Source organism: Ictidomys tridecemlineatus, chromosome 7, assembly GCF_052094955.1.
Source record: "Ictidomys tridecemlineatus isolate mIctTri1 chromosome 7, mIctTri1.hap1, whole genome shotgun sequence".
NCBI lineage: Eukaryota > Metazoa > Chordata > Mammalia > Rodentia > Sciuridae > Ictidomys > Ictidomys tridecemlineatus.
In genome coordinates this window covers 31359391-31382422 of record NC_135483.1, presented here as the reverse complement: position 1 = coordinate 31382422, position 23032 = coordinate 31359391, and the positions used below count along the sequence as shown (strand labels likewise).

Genomic DNA, 23032 nt, shown 5'->3' with positions numbered 1-23032 from the left:
TGGGAAAAACTATTGCGACCTACTTATTGTGCTTCAGTGGCTAGGGAATCTCGAGCTAGTTCTTATGATGTTAAAAAAAAAAAAGGAAAAACTTTGTGCCCTGTGTTAAGTAATTTGTGTGTTATTAATTACTCAGTTTTTAAATGTTGCCAGTAATATTATAACAAGGTAATTTCAGTTGAATTCTGTTTAAATGTAAATGTTGGAGTTAATTATGCATTACTGAAGAAATAACACAAATGAAGCCCCATATAATATACTTTTTGTTTTGACTTATGCTGTGAACAAATCTTCAACCTAACCAATTACCCAGACCCCTACTCTTAGCACCCACACTCCTTTTGTCATCTTCTTAGTTGAATTTTTCTCACACTGTTGTTCCTGTCCTTTCTATCATGTCTTATATCTCTAAGCTCCTCCCTTTTACCAGCATAGCCATCATCAACATCATCAATCTCAGGTATTGGTGTCATAGTGAAGATATGTATCAAAATAACAAGTTTAGTAATATAAAAGGGAACCGCTTCAATATGATTCGATGTGCCTGATTTTTATAAATTATACAACTTAAATAACATAACCTTATCTATAAATACCTAGCAATATTCTTAGAACCCCGAGACTTAAAAAAACTACTACCTTAAGGCAAGACAGTTATTCTGTGCTGCTTTGGTTGGCCACTCTTGAGTCATTTTTATGATTCGCAGTATATTTATTTGTGATTACTATTACTTTTAATATTAGAAGATTATGCAGTTTTTTCGTTCCTTTTTATGATTTTTTTTCCATGTTTAAAACTGTCCTTCAAATAATAGTGCTTAATATAGCCAGTGAGGAGGTTTTGCTCCCAGGGTAACATGAAATAGTCAACCCTCTGTCACCTGCAGTTCCACCCCCTGAGAGTGAAGATTTCTTCTTTAACCACCACCTGTTACTAAAATTTTCTGTAGTTTGTTGTGCTATAAAATAGATATGTGCATATGATTTGTGGTATACTAACACAAAAAACCCATGAAGTTAGGAATCCAATTTTTCAAAGAAGAGTTTGCTTCCAATACACTCTACCACATGACTTGTATTGCTAAGATGGATATAACAGTAATGAAGAAATCAGGTATGTGTATTCATATGCCAGGGACAAATCAAGTGTAGCAGCTACATTCACAGAAAGTACCTTTGAGCTGGGCATAAAGATAGGAGCAGATCTATAATACCACTGACTGGGAAGGCTAAGGCAAGAGGATCAAAAGTTCAAGGCCAACCTCAGAACTTAGTGAGACCTCTCAAAATAAAAACTATAAAGGGATGGGTATGTAGCTCAGTGGTAAAGCATCCCTGGGTTTATTTCCCAGGACAAAAAAAATAAAATAAAATAAAATAAAAAATGCCTTTGAGCCATAATGAGTTTAGTCAGTTACATCACATCTTCCTGGGTCACAAATATAGTTTGTTAATAAGGGAAACATTAGATATACTAACTCCCAAAATATGCACAAGTCAAATTATGTACCTTGTTATTTTTTTTAAACATATAACCAGAATGGGACAAAAAAAAATCCTCATGAACTTTACTTAGAGCTTCATTAGTCAGAATAATTAGGCTCAGTTCTACCAAACTAGGTTGTTTAGTTTTCTAATCTGAAGCTGAGTAGAGCAAACTACATAATGACCACATCGTTTAATTAAAATAATTCATACATTGAATGAAATGTTCAATATATATATATATATTGAACATTTCAGTATTATTTTAAAAGAGTTTTTGTTTCATTTTAAGACTGCGTAACAGTCAATAGTAGGGATTTTCAGCTTTTGAAATCAAACTGTGTTGGCATTTGGATGGTTTCTGATACTCCTTTCTCAGAACAAATATTGTGATGAACTTTGCCAAACACTGATCTTTGTCTTCTCCAATTATTTCTTGGAGGATAAAAACTGTGAAGTTGAATTAATGATTCTGAGTATGAACAGTTTTGAAGTTTCTGAAACACATTGCCAGATAGGCCTAATTATTATTTTTAATGAGTAGCATTTTATTTTGAATACAAAATGGTAAGTTTTTATTGTCAAGTATTGTTATAAGAACATCATATTTACAAACTTATTTCATCTTAAAAATGACTATTAGTCATTCCTCTTTTAAAGATGAGGAAAAGAGACACAGGAAAGTAAAGTGACCAACTTAAGATCACAAACATAATACTGGTGTAGCCAGGAATGCAATCATACATTCTGGGGTAATAGCTGACATTCAGTAATACTTAATATTAAACAAATAGGTTTTCTGAGTCTTTGACAGTTTCAAAATACATTGTTTGACCCTTATAATTAGTTCCATGTTGAATGTACATTCTCATTTTACAGATTTAGAAAAAACTCAAAAACTGGTATTTAGGTTAAGTAACTTGTGCAAGTCATATAATTACTAATTGCCAAAGCAAAATGTAAACTAATATTGTCTGGGTTATATGTTTCCAGTGTTCAAACATTGAATCTCTGCACTTCAAACCACTTGTTACGTTTAGGTTCTTTATGATATGTCCATATTAAAAAGTGTACTTTAATTAACAAGTTTTGGATTAGTTAGGAGAGATTCCTGGACATGGAGATCCTTGTGCAAGTTTACGAATAATAGGACTGTATGTGCATCACTGGCAAGTTATTCTGCAAATATGTGCCATTTTATGTAAGAGAACAAGTTTCTCTGGAGCCTTCATAATAAAATGCATGTTGAGCTAGAGTGCTAGGGTGGAGTGGGTGAGGTGGTCAAGCCTTCTGCCACAAGGGGACATCTGAGCTCTAGCCTCAAGGGTGAACTGCATTCTCAGGGGCTGAGTGTTGCAAGCAGAAGAAAGAACATGTGCAAAGACCCTAACTTGAAAATGAGTTTTGGAAGGCTGATATGCCAAGCGCCAGGGAGGAAAAGAGGAGTTTGAGTTTATCTCAGTTAGTTAAGAAGGGCCAACTTCCAGGTGGGCCTTTGTAAGAGTTTTTGGGTCATGATACAGATTTTGGACTTCACCCTAAATGCAGACTGAAGACATAAAAGTAAAGGAATAATAAGATATAATTTGCATCCCCTTGACAAGGAAAGGACTACTGTAGGAGAGGTTGGAGTGGATTCTTGGAGATAAGAGAGCTGGCCACTGCATTAGCTCTACTGAAAGACAAAAGGAGGCTTGAAAGGACACAGAGTGGACTTGGTAAAATGTATTCCATTTGAGCTATGTTTTGGAGGTAGAACTTTAAGGAGCCAATGAAAGATTTTATGCATGAGTGAGGGAAAGAGAGGAATCTAGTATGACTGTCCACTTTAGGGCTTGTGAAAACTCTTCGTTAATGGATTAATTGCTCCATAAGGGCAGGGACCTTCTTGTCTCCTTTTTCATTAGCACAAGATATGTCAAACTGTAGAGGAAGTGCCTCAAAATATTATTGAGTAATTAATGTAGAGTGTTACCTATGATTAAATTATTTGATGAACATATTTCTCTTTATTTTGTATTCTTATATTTTTTTTATTTTTGCCATATGGTGATGCTAAATATATTTAGATTTATGATACATTTTTGTTTTTACTGTGTATTTTTGTTTATTTACTCTTCTACATTTTCTTTTGTTTTGTCTAAATTCTTATTCCCTATCCAAAGTTTTGATTAACAAACAAGTTTACTTCTTGTGGTTATTATTTTTGAGTTTAATGCTTAAAAAAATCTGAATTTACTTTTTAAACAATTTGAGACAAGATCCTGAATTTAAATTGATAACTAGTTATTATAACTTCATTAATTAATCTTTCTCTGTTTAAAAAGTGTTTTTATTGTTAATTGAATCTTACAAATAACAATTTATTTCCAAGTGTTCATTTTAGTATTCAGTCATTGTACAGCACGGCATTTTCAATGTTCTGATTTTTCCCCATGTTTAGAATATACGCACTTCTGGTATGTACTTGAGTTGGACCATAGTATTTATTTGCAACTCTTAATTATTTATTCCTCAGATAGTCTGCAGTTTCATTCTAATATAGTAGCAACTTGTCACATATAAATATTTAAATATAAATGAATTAAAGTTAAGTACAGTTAAAAATTCTGTTTCTCAGTCTCATTAGGCTTATTGCTCAAAATAGCCACGTGGGGTGAATGACTATGATATCACATGGTGCTGAAATACAGAACATTTCCATCATCACAGAAAGTTATGATAGTTCAGTTCTACAGAGTCATTTTTTTTCAACTTCCTAAAAATTCCCCAAGGAATTGTAAAATAAAAAATGATGCATTCACTTTGGAGATTATTGGCATCTTTATAATATCTAGTCTCTACTTATAAAAATGAGTTATGCAGATGTGAATAAAACACACCTTTTTTAACTCACATTAAATTTTGTGATTTTTTTCAATGTCATATATATCTTTCATGTTTTTGTTAGTGCATCATAATTATACATAATAGTGAGGTTCATTGTGATGTATTTATGTATACTCATAATATAATTCACTCTTATTCATTCCTTAGTATTTTCTCTTTCTCTCCCTGCCTTCCTCCCTCTGTTCTCCTTCCTCTACTCGCTGGTTTTCCTTTTATTTGTATGTATTTTTTTCATTGGTGCATTATAATTATAATGCATCAGTGCCACATATATGTTTGATTACAATCAATTCTGGGGATTTTTCAATTTTTGAAATTATTTGATCATTAAAGATTTAAGAATGTAATTAATTATATAATAAATTCTTCATTATTCCCATGGTCATTTTTCAACTCAGGTGTCCTACTTAAAATTTAAAAAATATAGTAAGATTTTTAAAAATAAATCTTGCACTTATTTTTATTTAAAATTTTTTTTATTAGTATAGTGTTCCTACTTGATTTTTAAAAAATCTATATTTTTGTCTTTTTCTCTTCAAATTTCATTCACTTACGTTGATTGGTTTTTTTCCTAATAAATTTCCAAAGCTTTTTAATTTTTAAAGGAAGCAGTAGCTTTTATTGACTCCCCCCACCCCACTTTTCACAGAGTCTCTCCCTGGCTCTGAGACATTCTGCTGTTCCAAGAGGAGGGGCATTGTCCTGGCTGACCTACCAGATGTCATCTTCACCTTCAGGGCATCTTGTTTCCCTTACTCTGGAGCTCTCACCCCTCATTTCGCTGCCTCTCCTAAGTGCTCAGAAGTCAAAAATTAGGAAACACTAACATTTGAATCCAAAATTACCAAGACCACATCCGTTGCTTTAACAAATCAATGTTTAAGAAAGATTCTAAGTCCTTTAGAAATTATATTTAACTTCTAATCAAACTGCATTGTAAAATTGACATTTTAGAAACTGTTGAGCTTTGGAATTCTTAATATTTGGTCAGGGTTCGAAAGTATCTTATGGATTTCTGTAAACACTTATTTTCTGTTTATAAGAAATAGTATGGTATGGGACATTTAATTCTGTTCATGTAGGTGTTAATTATAGTGTTCAAATTGTTTATATTTTTAATGTTTTGTTTGCTCACTGTGGCATTATGATTACGGTTTGTTAGTTTTCTCCGCTCAATGGTATCACTGCTGATTGTTTAAAATCAAGATAACAAGTTTCATTTGTGATACTAATATTATCAGCCTTCCTCTATTTTCCTTTTATACTCCATGGTTTTTCCCTGTGTTTTCATTTGGAAGCAACTTTAATATTTAATGAAAAATTCATATGCTTTTGATTTTCTTCTAACTTTAAATTATCTGTCATCTTAGAGGCTGCATTTTTTTTGTTCCTTTACATACTAATTTTATGATTATGTAAACATACTTTTTTGAACATGTTATTATTTCCTGTTTCTAATATTTTTTAAAATGTAGCAGTCCTACTAAATGAATCTTAAAATATGTCATCTTAAAATTTGTTTTACAAATTTTATTTTTACCCAGTTGTCAAAATGAAAGTAAGTAACCCCTGCATCCTTTTTTTGGTACCAGGGATTGAACCCAGAGGCTCTTAGCCACTGAGCCACAACCCAGCCCTTCTTATTTTTTATTTTGAGACATCGTCAATTTATTTGCTCCCTCTTTAAAAAGAAACAAAATTCAGAATTTTGAGCTTCTTTTCAGCAAGTTCTCTATTCTCTATTATTCTCACCTGTGTTTATTTACCTTAATAAAATTTAGTTCGTATTTTAATACATATTATCTAATATTCAGTTTTGTTGCCTTAGTCCCAACAAGCATTTGAATTCAGCAAAATAAACTTTTATTTATAATCTGACTTTAGAAAATGGTTTTTGTCTTTAGTACATGTTACTGCTCTTTGAAAATTATTTTTTGAGCACAATTTTGCCATTCTTGTTGTTAATAATTTATCTCTTTGAGAGATTATATTCTAATAAGGTTTGCAGGAATAGTGGTCCAAGGTTTAGAAATCTGAGGCCATTTTATTCAATAGTACATACACATTTCTTAGCTAACTCATTATGGTGTTCTTTCATAACCTGTCCCTGCAAACTTATGCTTTCACTTCTATATTGTGAGGTTTTTTTTTTTTTTTGAATGTTTATTATTTCTTTGTAGTCATCTTCTTGGTAGAGTCCTAGTTTGGGGATAGGAAGATGGGCTTGAGGATAGAAAGATGATTCTTTCCATACTCTTGCTACTTGAAAATATGTAAGGATAAACATTGTACTGATTTTGGTTTGTTTTCTTTAATCAAAAATATGATGGCATTCTTTAGGCCTGCAACTTCTTAACATGTATTACTTAATAATATTACACATATGCTAATTCATTGCCTGTTTACTTAAATACAGGATTATTATTAATGGGTCACAACTCTGTCAACATGTTTCCTAACGTTCCTTTCCCACCTCACAACTTTTTAATCTGTTTTCTCTTTCTTCCTTCCTTTCTTTCTTTTTTAAAAATCGTTCTCTATAATGTCATGTTGTTTCTCAGGATTTTTCTTCAGCATCACTGATGCAATTTTTCTGTGCCATCAAGTGGGCATATAATATCTAATTATTATTATAATTTTGGTTATTGTGATCTTTATTGTGATTTTTATTTTCTTATTTCATGCTTTGCTCATTTTAAAAATTCTCTCAACAATCTTCCTGAGAATCTGAAGCTTATTTTTAAAACTATTCTTGTATTTTATTAAGTCAATATTTTGGGGGTAAAAGATGAAGCTTTCCTTTTTTAGTTGAGAATGAATTGTTTATCTTATGTTCCATGTTTCTCCTCCACATCCACCTCCCAACTCCTAGCTGTGCTTTAAATATATATTTATTAATATATATTTAACTTAATGAAATAACATAGATACTGCTAGGCTTTAAAGCAAAAAATCAACAGATGTGAATGTTTCTGTCATCTCCTTCAGCTTTGCACTGGTGGCTGGTTCTTTGGGCTCTGAGTCAAAAATGGCAAAGCCTAGATGATGTAGAATGGAGTATCCAGCACTTCCAGGGCCAGAGAAATGCTGAGTTCATGCTGTTTTCTCCATCTCCATGAGAGTCCTAGTGAAAGTCCTGTTCCCAGACATTGCAAAGCAACCAACATTTTCAATGCACAGAGAGGGGATGATGGGGTTGTGGCTCAGTGTAGAGTGCTTGCCTAGCATGTGAGAGGCAATGGATTTGATCCTCAGCATCACATAAAAAAATAAATAAATAAAGGTATTTTGTCTATCTAAAACTTAAAAAAAAAAATCAATGCACAGAGAGTACTCATCATTTTAGGGGACATCTGTGGTTATTGGTAGAATGAAGATTAAGCCATTGGCCCTATAGAAAATGAAACAGTCTAGGGAAGAGATTGAGATTATTTAGGAAGCTGAAGGATATGCAGATTCTTTCCAGAATTGAGCATAAGTTCTCTCGTGTTACATGTGCAGTATTGTTGCTTCAGCAGGTTTCACGAGGGCTTTCAAAGGAGTGGTTTTCTGTCTTTATTGACAAACAAAATTTCTAGAAGTGCACTTCTCTATTGTAGAACATAGATTTTATTAACTATGCTATTTCAGAAAGTTTTTCATCTAAACAGATTAACTTATCCCTTTGTTCTAAATTTGTTGAAGCTGTAATGGTTGTCACATTGGTAAGTCTTATTCCTTGATGATCCTTGATACAGAAGATGTTACCATAAGGGAGAGGTTGCTTTTTAAAATTTAACTTGGCATCATATAAATCTGAATTTTTACTCTTTGATTTTTTTTCTTGTCTGTGTGAATATTATTTAGGAATGTTACCACTCAGTTTGAATTGTGCTAAGTGAGCTAAACTTTCTCTAACCTGCACTGAATCATCTTCTTTCTCAGCCCCACCCCCTCCAGCATACATACAATATAGATTATGCTTTATTCCCCATTTTACGTGTTGTTTTTTTCAAGGAGTTTGGAAAATTTTCCGTAGCTATGTATGGAATCCTGGTGGATTTCTTGAGAACATTTTGAATCCTGAACTTGTTAACAGCTCATGGAAAGATCAGATGCATCTGCCCCTGGTGCCTCCTGCAGATCCACTGTAACTTGCCATGGTCAGCCACATTTTGTAAAATGGAGTCCAAAAACAACCTAGGTAGTGGTTTCTACAGCCTGATTAAAATGGCCTTAGTTGTGTCACAGTTAAACCCCCAAAGAGCTGTGGGAATGGAATTCCCCCACAGTTCCTCTATGAGTAAAGTCTTCATAGAGTGTATGAATAATTCTCAAGTACAGTGAATAAAATAAATGGTCAAACTGGCATTGCATATGGAAACTAGGCCTCATAGAAAATGATGCTACAGAATTAATAAGTCAAGTTTCCTAGCATTAGATATGCCATATACCCCAGCAGAACAGGGTGTACTCTAGCAGAGTAGAATTAAAATATAAAAGAACAAAATGACCTCCTGGGTTTACTGATGAGAGATAATGGTCACTCTTATCTTTCTTCTCACACTCTTGTAGGAATGTTGTAACTCAGATCTGCTTCATTTCCCCTCCTTACAGGTTTAGAAGATAGACAGATGCCTGTGTTTCATCCTGTAGTCTGTGTTTCAATAACTTGGAATGCAGAATAAAAGTGTTGATTCCTGGGTCCTATCCTAGAGATGCTGAGTCTTTGGAAATGAGCCTTGAAAGACAGCATTTTTATCAGAAAGTAATGCACACTAAAATGTTGTCAGAAATAAAATACTAGAGAGTAGACTGGGACCTTTGTCAACAATTGTAGGGCCCACCATAGGTGCCACAATTTTCCTATATATGCAAAGGGAAAGTTCTAAGTTTTTACTCAGTCTTTCTCATGCTTCTTTGATTCTTGAGCCAAGTGTTAGCCCAATTCCAACATAGAATACTGGAAGGCGGAAGATGGTTTAGTGTGGTGTGATGCTTGGCAACAGGTATTTCTTTCCTTTTTGCAGTTAAAAAGCATATAGGCACAAGTGGAATGGGGATCAGATTGAAAACTTACCGGTGAATGGAATTAATTAATTGATTTATATATTTTTGCATCTGCAGGTAGAATTTACTTGGTTTTATTTTTTCTAAGCCAAGAGTAAAATATTTTAAGAACATAAAAAATAAGAGGTGGAGCTGAAATAATGGTTTTCTAAATATTGGCAGGATAAGAATATCTAAGCTAGGAAATGAATAGTAACCCCCAAAAATGTTCAACATATTTTGCTATTCTGGTTCTAGATAGTAATGGTCTACTAGCAAAGTAAAATAAAAATAGAAACAAAAACAATCTGAAAAAAATTAAATGATATTAAAAGGCAACCCTTTATTTGACAACAGAAAATGTTTATTCTTAAGATAGATGTACTTGCCCTTTCTGAAGGATTTGGAATCAAGGGCCTTAAGAAAGTAAATTGAATGTTCTTGAGGTTGCCGAGTCACTTGTACTTACTACCCATACCAAATTTTAAGTAAGACCTGATAAATCCAATGTTCTGGAACTTTCTTTCTAGAGGAAAGGGGTATGTGTTTCTTTGGCTCAAGAGAGAGAGAGGGAGAGAGAGAGAGGGTGATGGGGGTGCATAGCTACTGATGAGAACTTTCTAGATCTTTATGAAGTTGACGTAATTAATTCAACATGGAAAAAAGAACTTTCCAACTCATCACTTTCCATAGATTCAGGAAGTGCATTCTTTCCTTAACAATTTAAAGTAGAAAATGAAATTCCATTGAACTGAAAAAGAAGCTGCCATTTGCCTCCCGTGCGTGATAGCATGCTGATGGTTTTGTGAGGAGTTCAGAGGCAGGAGCCTTATGGAGGCTGGACAGGGTTTATGATGCACACACTGGAGTGCCGTGAACTGCCAGTGGAGGGTTCATTTACGGCAGCTCTCCACCTTTGGCTCACCCCATAACTCCTGCCTGTAAAGGTGATTGCTTTTATTCTGCTGTCGGCTTTGTTGTGAAAGGCAGGGGATATTTTCTTTTTAGGAGAGCCTTTCGCTGCTTGTCTAGGCTGCAGTGCTGGAAGGGTGTGATGAACCAGCTTTCTTATTGCTGCACCCTCCCTGCCCTCCTATTTCTCCAGGGAGCAAGCGCTCCTCTTAAATATACAGCTGCACGGAGTGCCTGTGTGTCTTTAGACACTATTTTAATGTGCTAGTATAAAGTAAAAGTCATTCTGAAGGTGTATTTTATGGGGAAGTGCTTTCTGGGCCTCTTGAGATGTTCACAAGTACTGAATTGAGGTACCTCTGCAGCAGTTTAATGACAACATAGAACACTTGTTCTAAAGTGCCCTGTTGATATGTGTCCCAGGGCATGTTACAGTTAGAGCGGATTGGACATGTTGATTTTGTTTTTACCTCCATTAACACAGCCCCTTCATCTTGTTAGGGTTTTGCAATTCAAGACTTATTGGATGGATTTTCTGCTTTTAATTTTTTTTGTAGTTTTGTGTTTTGTTTTGTTTTGTTTTTTTTATCCCCCAAAGATTAAAGAGATTTGCCAGAACGGAAATGTGGAAAATTACACACACACCTGTGAAATTAGGTAAATTCTTATAAAGTTTGTATTCCAAACAATACATGGGATCTACAACAATGCTTTATTTTGTGCGGGGGATTTTTTTTTTTTTCTGGCTGTGCAAGGAACATGTGTGCAGGACTGTACAGGCTTAGAAAGAATATGCATCATTATTTACTGTGTCAAACCAAACGGAGGGCCAAATTGGCAGCATTCCAGGAGCAGGAGGCCACACCTATTTGTGAAAAATGGAACAGAGTTCTGTAGTTGCCCTCACCTTGACTGTTTGGTTCAAGGTGGTGGTGCTAGTACATGCAGTTTGGTGAGCCGCATTTGTGGGTTAATAACGTGGCTCGTCATGAAAAGGCCATAGTTGGTTTGTGTGCAGACCTGATTATAATAATGGGGTGGAGTGAGGGATAAAGAGCATGGGAATTTCTATATGATCTGGCCTGGACTTCTTGTGCACACTTATCATGATTTATTGATTGGCCAGCTTTACCTGAGTAGGGTACCCCTCCCCATGTCTCATATAGATATGCCAGCCCCTCAAAGGAGGAGGATGAAAACACTTCTGCTCTTTGAAGCTCTTCTTCTTTAAGAGACTCAAACAGCAGACTATAATTTTAAAATATTGAGATGCTGTCCCTTGACTTTCTTTCCCTACCACAGCCAGACACGTGTTGGAGGAGATTCTTGAGTCAAAGTCATCCTGGTCAATTGATTGACTCCAGGACTCCAGGAGTGAATGGGGAAGTCACAGGTGGGATCATCCTGCATTGGCTACAGTCTATTCCGTGTCATCCCAGAATCAGCGGAAAGAATGTTCTTTGGGCACTTGCTGAACTTTTGGTGATAGTGGCAGAACAAATAACCATCATTAAATACCTAAAGTTAAATCTGCCCATTATCAGGAGTGACTACATTGAATTGCTTAGGTGAAAATTAGTTTGATCATGTTACAGTACACAGCCTGTCTATCTACAGCTGAGGTTGGAGCACATATAACTCACAAATTATTGTACTTTTTTTAGGAAATGACAATAATCAATATAATTTAGACTATTACAAAGTGACTTCTGTGTAGCATTTGTATTCCAGTTTAATTGTTCTCATACTTGAGTGAGCATGCATCAGAGTCACCCATAGGGTTTCTCAAAACACAAATTAAGGCCCTACCCATGGAGTTTCTGAAATCAGTAGATCTGGGGTGGGGTCTGGTAACTAATTGGATTTTCTAATAAGTTTCTGGGTGATACCAATGTTGCTTGTGCAGGGGTGACACTTGGAGAGCTAATGTTTGCTGATCAACTACTTGGAATCAACCAATGAAGTTAGGTGTCATGGAGAGAGCAGTTATTTTATTAAATGTTTTCTCCCAGAATTTCAATTAATAATAAATTATACAGGTAAAGAATCAATTTAACAGGGTAGCTCCAGAAAGGATGTTATTAAAATGAAGGATTAGAAAGAAGACCTATTTGATGAGATGTATGTTAGATTCAAACTGTGTTAGATAAGAAGCAAAATTGACATATAAAATAACCAAATTCTGATGCAAATATTTTCATTGACTTTTTTCCTATAATTAATTGTTTTGCTCTTAAATCCTACAGTGATTTAATATTTTCCCTTATTTTCTGCCTGTAGCTATATTGTTTCATAAGAGACGGAGTCATGCATGCTGAATATTAAGGACAATCTTTAATTCATCTTGGCCTTATGAACCTGTTTAATAAAGTTGGTCACCAAAGCCTTTATTTGGTATTCATTGTGTGACTAGTGCTTTTGTTGTTGTTGATTTAAAACAATAAATTGACCTGTATGTTACCTTTGATTTGCTCTAGAAAGAGAAAGAAATATAAATTCCATTCTGGCTTCAAAAGATTGCATTCTTCATTTTTTTTCTTTTCTTTTATTTCTTTGTTTAAAACATTTCTAAAAATCACTTCTCTTTTACATGTACTAATTTAGTTTCATTATAAAACCATATAGGCTATTATCAACTAGTTTTTAAATAGAAACACATATAATAGTTTTGCAGCATTTCATTTGTTAAGTAAGGGTAACACACTTCAAAACATCATATCTTATGGATATAAAGAAAATATGTTTTCTTGTAGATATTGTTAAAATTACAAATTTTGATGAATTCATTTGTAAATATTTATCAGCCACATATCATACATAAGGGGTTCAAGGGATAGTTTCAATCCCTTTCCTTTCGTAATCCTAAATGCTTTTAAAAACTAATGCCCTGCATTCATATTCTAGTGACTTAATAACACCCAGTGTCTTCTGGCAGATGTGCTCACTTTTAGAAAAAAGCCCTGCTTGCCCATTCTCGTATCCCTTCAAAAATGTCTGTCAGGCTGAGGGTGGGTAGCCTCTGCTTTGAATAACCAGGAAAGGACAATGGGTATCATACTGTCAAGTGAAATAAATTTTATTTAACAACATGAGTAGGGATAGTTTAAAACTATGTATATAGATTGCTATTGCTCCTTTATTTTGGTCCTCAATGTTTTTACAATTAAATGCTATTGAAAAAAAATCATTATTTGACTGAGTATTGTACAGTGGCTAAGGTACCATTACCTGCTGCTTCCAGTTGCAAATGTGGGTAAGAGAATTATAATGTAACTGAGGATGAAAGGAAAATACAGAAGTAATTAGAAATTTAGAGTGTCAGTGCTGTTTGAGAAGACTTTTTGTGCCCCTCCATCCATGATAAAGTTGAACATTTTTGTTTTGTTTTAATCATTCTATAATTGATAAACTTTGTCCTCCTAGTTGGATTATTGGATTAGTCACTCCACTTGGCTGGGACTATCTCACCTTTATATACTCTTATTCTAGTGCCCAGTACAGTATCTGCCATGTTCAGTAGCCTCAATAAATATTAGTAAAGGGGATAAACAATAAATGAATAAACACAGGAAAATATCATTAAGAGAACAAAATGAGGTATCGGGCTTCACATTTACTGGTGTAAAACATTAAATGGAAGATCCCAGGACTAGGTGTATAGCTCAGGGCAAAGCACTTGCCTAGCAAGCTTGAGGCCTGGGGTTCTATCCCTAGCACTACACACAGACACAAATACACAACTCTCTCTCTCTCTTTTCTAAAAATAAGCATTTCATAAGTTTGAAATAACTTTTATTATAGAAAATTATTACAGTTTTTCTATTTTATGATTAATATTATCAAATTATTATTGTGCCAAATTTATTAATTAAAATTTGTCATAGGTATGTATAGGAAAAACATGTCATATTTATAAGGTTTGGTACTTTCCATGGTTTCATGAATCCACTGGAGGTCTTGGAATGTATTCCCTGCGGACAAGGAAGGACTACTGTATTATTTTAGCAAAAGTTATACTAAGATACTTTTTCATGATGGGGCTCTGGAAAGAGACCTGATTATGAGATATTTGAATTTCAATGCCATTGCTGTCACTAACTTCCTTGGGTCAGTGCACAAGGCATTTACTAATGAACCAAATTTTCTTAATGCCTGAGTTACTTCCTGAGAGTAAATTAGTCATTAGAGATCTAGTTCAAATTTTGTCTGTATTTCTTCCTCTAACTTTATTTTCCCTGTGATATCAGTGCTTAATCTACTATGTAAGACTGACTGCTGCTTGCAAGGGTTGCATACATTCTAAGCAAATGTTGTTTTCTTGTGAGCATCTTTCAGTTAATTTGAAGCAGGACATTTCCAAGGGGAAAAATATTTTAAAAATTTAAGTTGTTTTCAGGTTCTATAGAAAAACTGTTAATATTGCCATTTATAAAAGTGGCTGATGATTGTACAGCAAAGAATATTACTCCATTTTTTAAGATTAAAGAGTACCTTTTTCCCCCCTAAAGAAATAATTTGAATATGACCTGACCCCTTCCACTTCATTTTACAATGGTATATGGTCAAATTGAACCCTCCATTAAAAATTCTCTAATATCCTTTTTTGCATTAACATTTCAAAACTCAATTTAAATATTCACAGATCTCATTTTTAATAAACTTAACAAAATTCAGGTAATTTTCTTCAACTTTCTTGATTGAAGGACAGCAGTTGGTATAGATATATATAAAAAAAGATGTGCAGCTATGAGCAAAGCCCCAAATCAATTATATATAAGAAATAACACATGGAAAGAAATTAATCAAAAAGAAGAATTTCTACTATATGATTCTCTGGTCTGCTACCTGCAGGCAACAAACACAAATGAAAAAAAATCAACATTCTTCTGGTAGATAAGGAGAAAATTAATAAAAATGTTTCCTTCTTTCTAGATCCCCTGATGCAACAATTGTTGAAAGTGGGTGACTGCTGGAATAACTTGCCTATTTAAAAAATATTTTTTAAACTACAGAAATAAGGTTTTATTCTTGCTGTTAAGCTCAATTACATGAGTAGTATGGATCTGCACTGTCCAAAGAGCATCCCTCTTCCCTGCCCCTTCTCATTAAATGGCTCTGTGGGATGTGCATGAGACAAATGTAATAGGACACAATAGAGAAGCATTTGGAGGTGTGCCTACAGGCTAGTGATTCATAAGGAAGTCTGAATATAACAGACGAATACTCTAGGACAGGAATTACTGAAAGCCACAAAAATACCTCCAAGGGAAAAAAAATAGAGAAAACATGTAAGCACTGTACAGCTAAAAATGTTCCCATTCCTTAGGGAGATGGGGAGGAGCATGTTTTAGTGGGAGTCAGATTTTGAGGGATTTTTTTTTTTAATTCTAATTGAACAGGGCATATGTATACAGAAAATGTAATACTCATTTTTTCATATTAGAAGGGATTTTTATTTTGTGTTTTATGAATGTTATTTGGCAATTAACAAATAAATAGAAGGTGGGAATACAAATGGTTAGGTAACAAGATATCCAGTTTAAATCCACTGGCTCATTTTCACTTTAAATTTACGTGACAAAAATGTAACCTAAATTTAAAGTGAAAAGGTCTATTCTAACTCTTCTTACCTATCAACTAATATAGAGCTTATGTAGTTTTTAAATATATTTTATATTCATATATTGAATGTGAACCGGAATTGTACTTTTATTTTTATATTTACATTTTGCAAGGTAGCATCACCCGATGAAAGTACTCAATTGTAATGGGATCATTCAAGCTTGGTGTACAATTTTGCTTGAATTGTTGGTTTTGGAGGTCCCCATAAATACATATATGTAGATAGATAGGTAGATAAGGAGATATGGATTCTGTGTGCCTTCTCATTCCTTTGTCTGAATAGAGAAATCTGTTGCAAAGGACTTTTACAGAGCAGAAAACAGGAGTCAGCAATCTAGGTAGAGCAGCACTATTTTCACTTTTGTTAATTCATTAATATTTTAAGAATTTTAATCCATTGGTGTGGATTCTTCACTCTGTGTATGAATAAAGTGATATAAAGTTAGTGATGGGAGTTTTAATTTCTAATATTAATAAATTAGGCTATCTGATATAAAAAGGATTCAAAGTGGCATATATTGAGAAATACTGGAATAGAAAGGTCTGGAAATATTTGTATGTTTTCAGGGGAAACTCACCTAGCAGAATTTCTGAGCACACTGTGATGGATTATTGTAATTATTGGGAATGATAATATTTTAATGTGACGCTCTTCCCACCTGTCAGTTGTAATCAAGGCTGCCCAGTATTCTGAAACAATCTCATTTTGCTAGGTGGCTAGTCTTGTGCAGCCTTTAGAATGCTTAGAATATTAATGCGTGGAGGGGAGACCGAATGCTCTCTATAGTTCCATTTGTTTTAATCAAAAATGCATGCACAACCAAACTAAACTAATGTTTAATAAATTAACACCAATGAGTGCTTTAGAGAAAAGGCCCCTTCTGGGGGATATTGCGTTGGAACCATAGGTCTGGCATTTCTTTCCTCTCTCCTCACATGACAATGTATATTAATTTCTGAAGAATTTAATTTCTTTCTTGGGTGCCTCTTATTCTCAAGTGCTTTGAATTTATCTGAACAAAGACACTCTACCATTTAGGTAAGGGTCATTGTGTTTATATGGGCTGCCAGAGTATGAAGTTATTCATCAAGGCAATGCCTAGTCAAAGACATGTGTTTGATTTCTTATGTGCTATGCTGTTCTCCATAATTTCTTACATTACCTCACTGTTGTATTAATTTTAATCCTTTTTCTGAATTTTTATATGTATTTTATATTTTTCTCCATTTTCTTGATAAACTTCTAGCTGCTACTTCACTTGCTATGGATGTGCTAAAGGGATTTTTTTTGAAACCCCTGGAATTTCAGCAACAGTTTTCTCATGAACTCATTTATCTAGGGGAATTGGTACTCCTCTAACTGCTTCTTAACCATACCAATTCAGTTCTTTATTTTTACTTTACTCCATGATTATGCTGCCAGTGTATGGGATGAGACTATTTAATCTTGAACAACCTATTTGTCCTTTACCAACTCCTGATCCATCCACCTGAGTCACAGCTTTTACAATGCAGCTGAAGGTACTGGCTAAAGGAAAGGCTTCATCATGCACGGGGCTGGCCCTCAGTATTGCAAGGAGTAACGAATCTGCAGAACATTTCTTTTCTTCAGTTTTATCCCTGGAGAGCAAAAGTAGCTGTGGCCAGAACAAGTGGAGAGTGAGTATGCAATTGTCTCTCTCCTCTAATAATAGAGATTCTGCTTTGCACCCCTCAGACTATACCAGTATTCCCCATTATTCATCCAGTATAAACTATGGAAGGATGCTTACTCATTCATGCTGAGAGACAGTTAACAGCATTATGGGCCTAACCTTTAGCACTATTGCATTCAAAGTTTTAGGATATGTGACTAATTATTGGCATTTTAAAATGAGGTAAATGTTGATATTTATGAACATTGAGACTATTAATTCTGTCAAGTGTGTTTGAATATCTGTAAATCAGAAGCAATTGAAGAGCTGAAATTCAGATTTCCTCACACTTGCCTGCCAAGTGGCCTCAATCAGAAGTAATTTTCTCCATGAGGGCACATGGAGCTCCGTCGTGAGCCTTTTCTGAGTAGATATTATTATTTGTGTCAAATTATGTGTGGTGATTTTTCTGAAGTGGACTTCTGTGCCCACTAATCCATACACAGGAGGTTCCTTCATTCCCTCCTTCATTGGTGCTATTAATTATACTTGTGCTTCAAGTGTCTCTTACCCTTTTAACGTGTTAGTTTATGGCCACCGATTATCTGTAAGGTTTTCCTGTTAAAGAAACATGCAATATAGAGAGTAGAGGGAGATCTGATCTGAAACCATAAATATTATGCATTTTTAAGAGAAACCTTTTCCCCAGAGTTTGATTTCATGGCATACTTAAAGAAATTGTTAGTAGTTTCACGTTTTAAAAATAGTAGATTTTACAAATCTGACATTTAAGTTGGTCATTAAATCTCCTTCCTGAGGCCTGTTTTAATTATTGACAAGGAGACATTGTGTAATTTGAACAAATGAGCTCAGAATTTGAACAAATGAGCTCAGAATTTTTTTTCTCCTTTTATTTGGATTTTTGTAGTTTGTTTTGAAAATAAGTGCTTCTTTTCAGTTACCTGCTTGGAATTCCAAATTGACAGCTGATAATAAAATCAAACAACTGCTGGAATATGCAATACTATACTATCCATTAAGTACTTGTTGTAAACTTTGAAATAAAAGTTTATATATATATATATGGATATGGTTTCTGTGCACAAATACATGTAGATGTGTGTGTGTGTTGTGTGTATGTGTGTGTGTGTGTGTGTATAAAATCACCATAACATTGACTTAATTTGAGGTTTACTAAGCATAAATCAATGCTTTGTGGTTTTGTGTTCTTTCAGATTTTCACATAAGCTTATCTACTTACTTTTTTATCTATTTAATACAACTGCTAAATTTTATTTTGAGATCATCTTACTGAAGCCAATTTGTTGTCACTCAGTATTTTAAATATACCATATGTGCTCAGAATTATAATTTTTAAAAGAAAAACATTTATTAATATTTTTACGATATGCATGAATTCTCTTCAGTATTATAGTGTTATTGTACTTTTCATACTTTACATATGAGCATTTAAAATATTTATGTTACAATTGGAGCCTTTTTTTTTTATTTGCTAGGAAAACAGAGTAAATATTCCTAAAGTTCCAAAAGGAGTATAAATTATAATTTCTGTTATAGCTAGTATAGTTACTTTATAGATTGATTCAGCATGGTTATAAATAATGTAATTATAAATATTAGTAATCAATTACTTTATTTTTGGTAAATTTACAAGATAATCTTAATGATTGTGGAAAGGCGAGAACTTAGTATTTTGGTTTTCAGTAATCTGAGAAGAGCCCTAAGAGGCTCTTCAATTTTTAGATTGGATTATTAAGCACCATAATAAGTGATTATGTAAAATGTGAATTAACAATTTTCTAAATCATTTTGTCTACCAGCTACATGTTTATAGTTTTCTTTCTAAAGGAATATATTTAAAACAATGGTTTGCATTTTAAAAATGTGTTAAAACAATCTTAAATTTGCAAGTTAGCTTTTTCATTTATCATCTTGTAATCTTACTCTCTTAATTGACCTCCAAAGCTTTACTTTCTAGATCAACAAAATAAAAATAGTAATACCTACCATACCTACCTCACTGTTTTATTTTAGATAACATGAAAGAAAGTGCTTTGAAACTCCCATATGAAACACAAATGGGACAGCTTTGTATGTCTTCTTTGGACTAAGGTTATTATTATAATTAAGTTCTTTGAAAAATAAAAATAAGGGAAATATCCTATTAGTGTCCTAATTTGACTCAGCATTAATAATTAAACTTGTCTTTTGAAACTGTCAAATTAATGTTTTAAGGATTGTGGTATTTGACATTCTTTCTATTTTATATATTTCTGCATGTCTATTTGAAATAGTTGTTCTAAAAGGTGAAAGATTATAAATGATGAAATAGTTAAGGGATTAAAAACTGATGTAAGACCCCTGACTTTTGAATGTGATTTGTGCAAAAACAAAATCCATGGCTCTTTTTAACTCTTCACCTTGAGCATAAGAACTGTGTGAGAAAACTGTGTTAACAGAGTGTTTGGAATTAGGGCATTTGATCCTCCTTAACATTTTATTATTTTGAAGGAAAGAGGAAAAATGAATTCTAAAAAGGAAAAAAAATCTGAAAGTAAATTTTTGCTTGAATGTTTCTCAATTTAAATCCATGTAACTAATTCTGTACATGTAAAGGTATCATATTAATTCAGTCCTTTGGCAAGTGACTTTGGGGAAAACACTAGTTATACTACTGTATATAGGTATATACTTGTTCTTGTTTACCCATGCATATATAATAACAGTAATATATTCACAATTTTAAACTATTCGTAAGATTTCTCCTTGGACCCAGAAAAATTTCTAGCACATTTCTAAAAAGTAAGAGAGCGAGTGAGAGGCTGCCTAAGCCTTGGAGTATTTAGCCTGTCTGATGAGACTGGTGACATGAGTGACAATTAGTACAAATTACCATAATTGTGTTCTTTGGATAAAATGCCATATTACTTCTTTAGGAGCAAATGCAGACTTCTGCTTAGCAAAATGAGTCGGATACTCTGATTCTTTAGAGGCAGTCAGAAATGCACAATCGGCAGTGTGGTATTCCCACGTCGACCACTTCAGATCCATCTGAACAACCCCAGCCCTCCCTTTCCTTTCAGTAAAATAGGTCCATTAATGTAGTGCACCTCACTCTCTTTCTCTCTAAGGGAGTTGTATTTTTATTACTGAAAAAGTATCACATAAATACAAATTACATTTTTTCATTAGAAAACTACTTTTCATTTCAGAAAAAATTCAATTAATTATGAATAGGGTTATGCTTTCATCAGGGAGAGAAATATGTAATTTTTCTTCAAGCCTCAAACACATATAATGAAATCTTTTCTTGGAATCCACTCTTAAGATGGATTTTTAAAAGTATAGACTTTATTAAAATCTCAGTTCAATTAAAATGCATTCAATTACTTTAAATCTTTATTAAAATCTCAGGTAAAATTGTACAACAGTGTAAAAGAGACTTGTACTCTTTACCAGGCAGTTAATCCTAACAAATGAACATAAAGTGCACAGTTTTGCTGCTCAGAAGGGAATATAAGTTTGGGGCTTAGGTTGGGGGTAGGGAAGGATTGAAGATGAAGGTTGATTTCCATGGAGTATCTTCAGCCACTAGTTTCTGTCCACTTCTCAAGTAGGTCACTTTTGTCTGAATATGAATGTGGCAATATCTTGTATGGGTCCCCTTGGTGGGACAACTTGGAATGTTTTCCTCGCCTCTGTACTCACAAAGACCCTGTTATAAGGGTTTATTTCACCCTCTTCCTTGGATGTTTTTGGTACAGTGTCCCTGATTCTTTTTCAAGGGCCGCTTGAAGATGCCATTGAAGATGAGGAAGAAGAGTGTCCATCAGAGGAAACAGTCATCATCTCAAAAGGAGACTTTCCATTGGAGGAAAGCTTGTCCACAGAATTTGGGCCTGAAAATCTGAGCTGTGAAGAGGTGGAATACTTTTGTAACAAAGGTAATCATTGAGAGTTGGATGTAATGTAAGTCTACTTAGATGATGTTGTCATGATAGAATGGGGTGAAAGTGCCATTAGCGCTGAAACACAGCTAGACAGTCTGATAATAGATGCAGAATTTTCAAACAACACATTGTTTTGAGAGATAAAAGAAGTAATTCCATTTTAATAATAAACCTATTTTATATTTAAATGAATATTCTCATGTGGATTGGCCAATTAACCATATACATTTTCATGTCAGTTGACCAGCTAGCTTTAGTACATTTAGTCTTTATTATTTATTCATTTATTCTTTCAACAACTATTTATTGAGTTTCAGTTGTTTGCAAGGTGCTGAGTGTAAGTACTGAGTGGGGCAGAGAGACACCAAGCCCAAACTTCTGGCACACCAGTTTTGAAAACTGAAATCTGAGGTGTTTGACTTATTTGATAGTATTTAAAAGGGACTATCAAACATGGAGGGTAGTCCTTTTTAGATATTGTCAAAAAGAAAATGCACACTTTTCTCCACAGTAGATCCTCATTTGGTGGGGGGTTCCAGGGATTGAACTCAGGGGCACTCGACCACTGAGCCACATCCCCAGCCCTATTTTGTATTTTATTTAGAAACAGGGTCTCACTGAGTTGCTTAGTCCCTTGCCATTGCTGAGGCTGGCTTTGAACTCTCAATCCTTCTTGCCTCAGACTCCCTAGCTGCTGGAATTACAGGTGTGCACCACCATGCCTGATAGTAAATCCTCTTGACACACTAACATAATCCAAGAGGCACCTGAGGCATATCTTAGTTTATTTCTAACCTTGGCTGCCAGCTGGGTGATTTACCAGTTATATCCTCACTGGGCACAAATCCTCATCTGCTTACTTTTTCTAAAAGTTGGTTTTAGGTTTCTCAAGATTCTTTTCCATTTGATTGTTTGTGCTACTGAGGTGGGGCTTCTATCTCCTGCACCAACACACAGTTTCACAAGTATTGGGATTACTTTCTTGGTTGGAAATAACCACTTTTGCCATAGATACATGATGTGAAGTGGGCTTTTTATATTATCCCACTTGACCGTCTGAAATAAAGAATGCTGGGATAGCATCACAAAAAGCTACCAATGCACATATCCTGTGGTCACATATGTCTTTGATATATAGAAAAAAATTTCAGTATTACTTTCTCCTGTTGATGATGTGTTAGAAACAAAAGAAACCATCTAGTCAGATCCCTTTGGTTGGTAGAGCCCAGACCCCCAAATTGTGGAAACCAAACAGCAGCACCAGTTCCTGGACATGCTGAGGTTCAGAAAACTTCCAGATGACTTTGTAATGTGGCCCCTGGCTTCCACATCAGAGACTTTTGGTTGAAAATGAAAATAATTCTTCTTTCCTAGGGCTGAATCAGATATCAGGCCAAATATTTTTTTTAGTTTTTTTTCTGATACTGCAACCATTTCTTGATCTATAGTCATGGTGATACCTATACGAGCCGTCTGGAGATAGAGAGCTTT

At 34.2% G+C, this 23032-nt stretch overlaps 1 protein-coding gene across 4 annotated transcripts in view; it reads left to right on the top strand.

Moving 5' to 3' along the window:
- Positions 1–23032, top strand: part of Zfpm2 (zinc finger protein, FOG family member 2) — a 425216-nt gene that overhangs the window by 67778 nt on the left and 334406 nt on the right. For 2 of the 4 annotated variants that reach the window (XM_005316260.2, XM_040293757.2), the window contains exon 2: positions 21377–21535. The exons of the other annotated variants lie outside the window; for them this stretch is intronic. In XM_005316260.2, coding sequence (XP_005316317.1) covers positions 21377–21535 — 159 coding nt within the window. The remainder of the gene's footprint in view (positions 1–21376; positions 21536–23032) is intronic. 4 annotated transcript variants of the gene reach the window in all.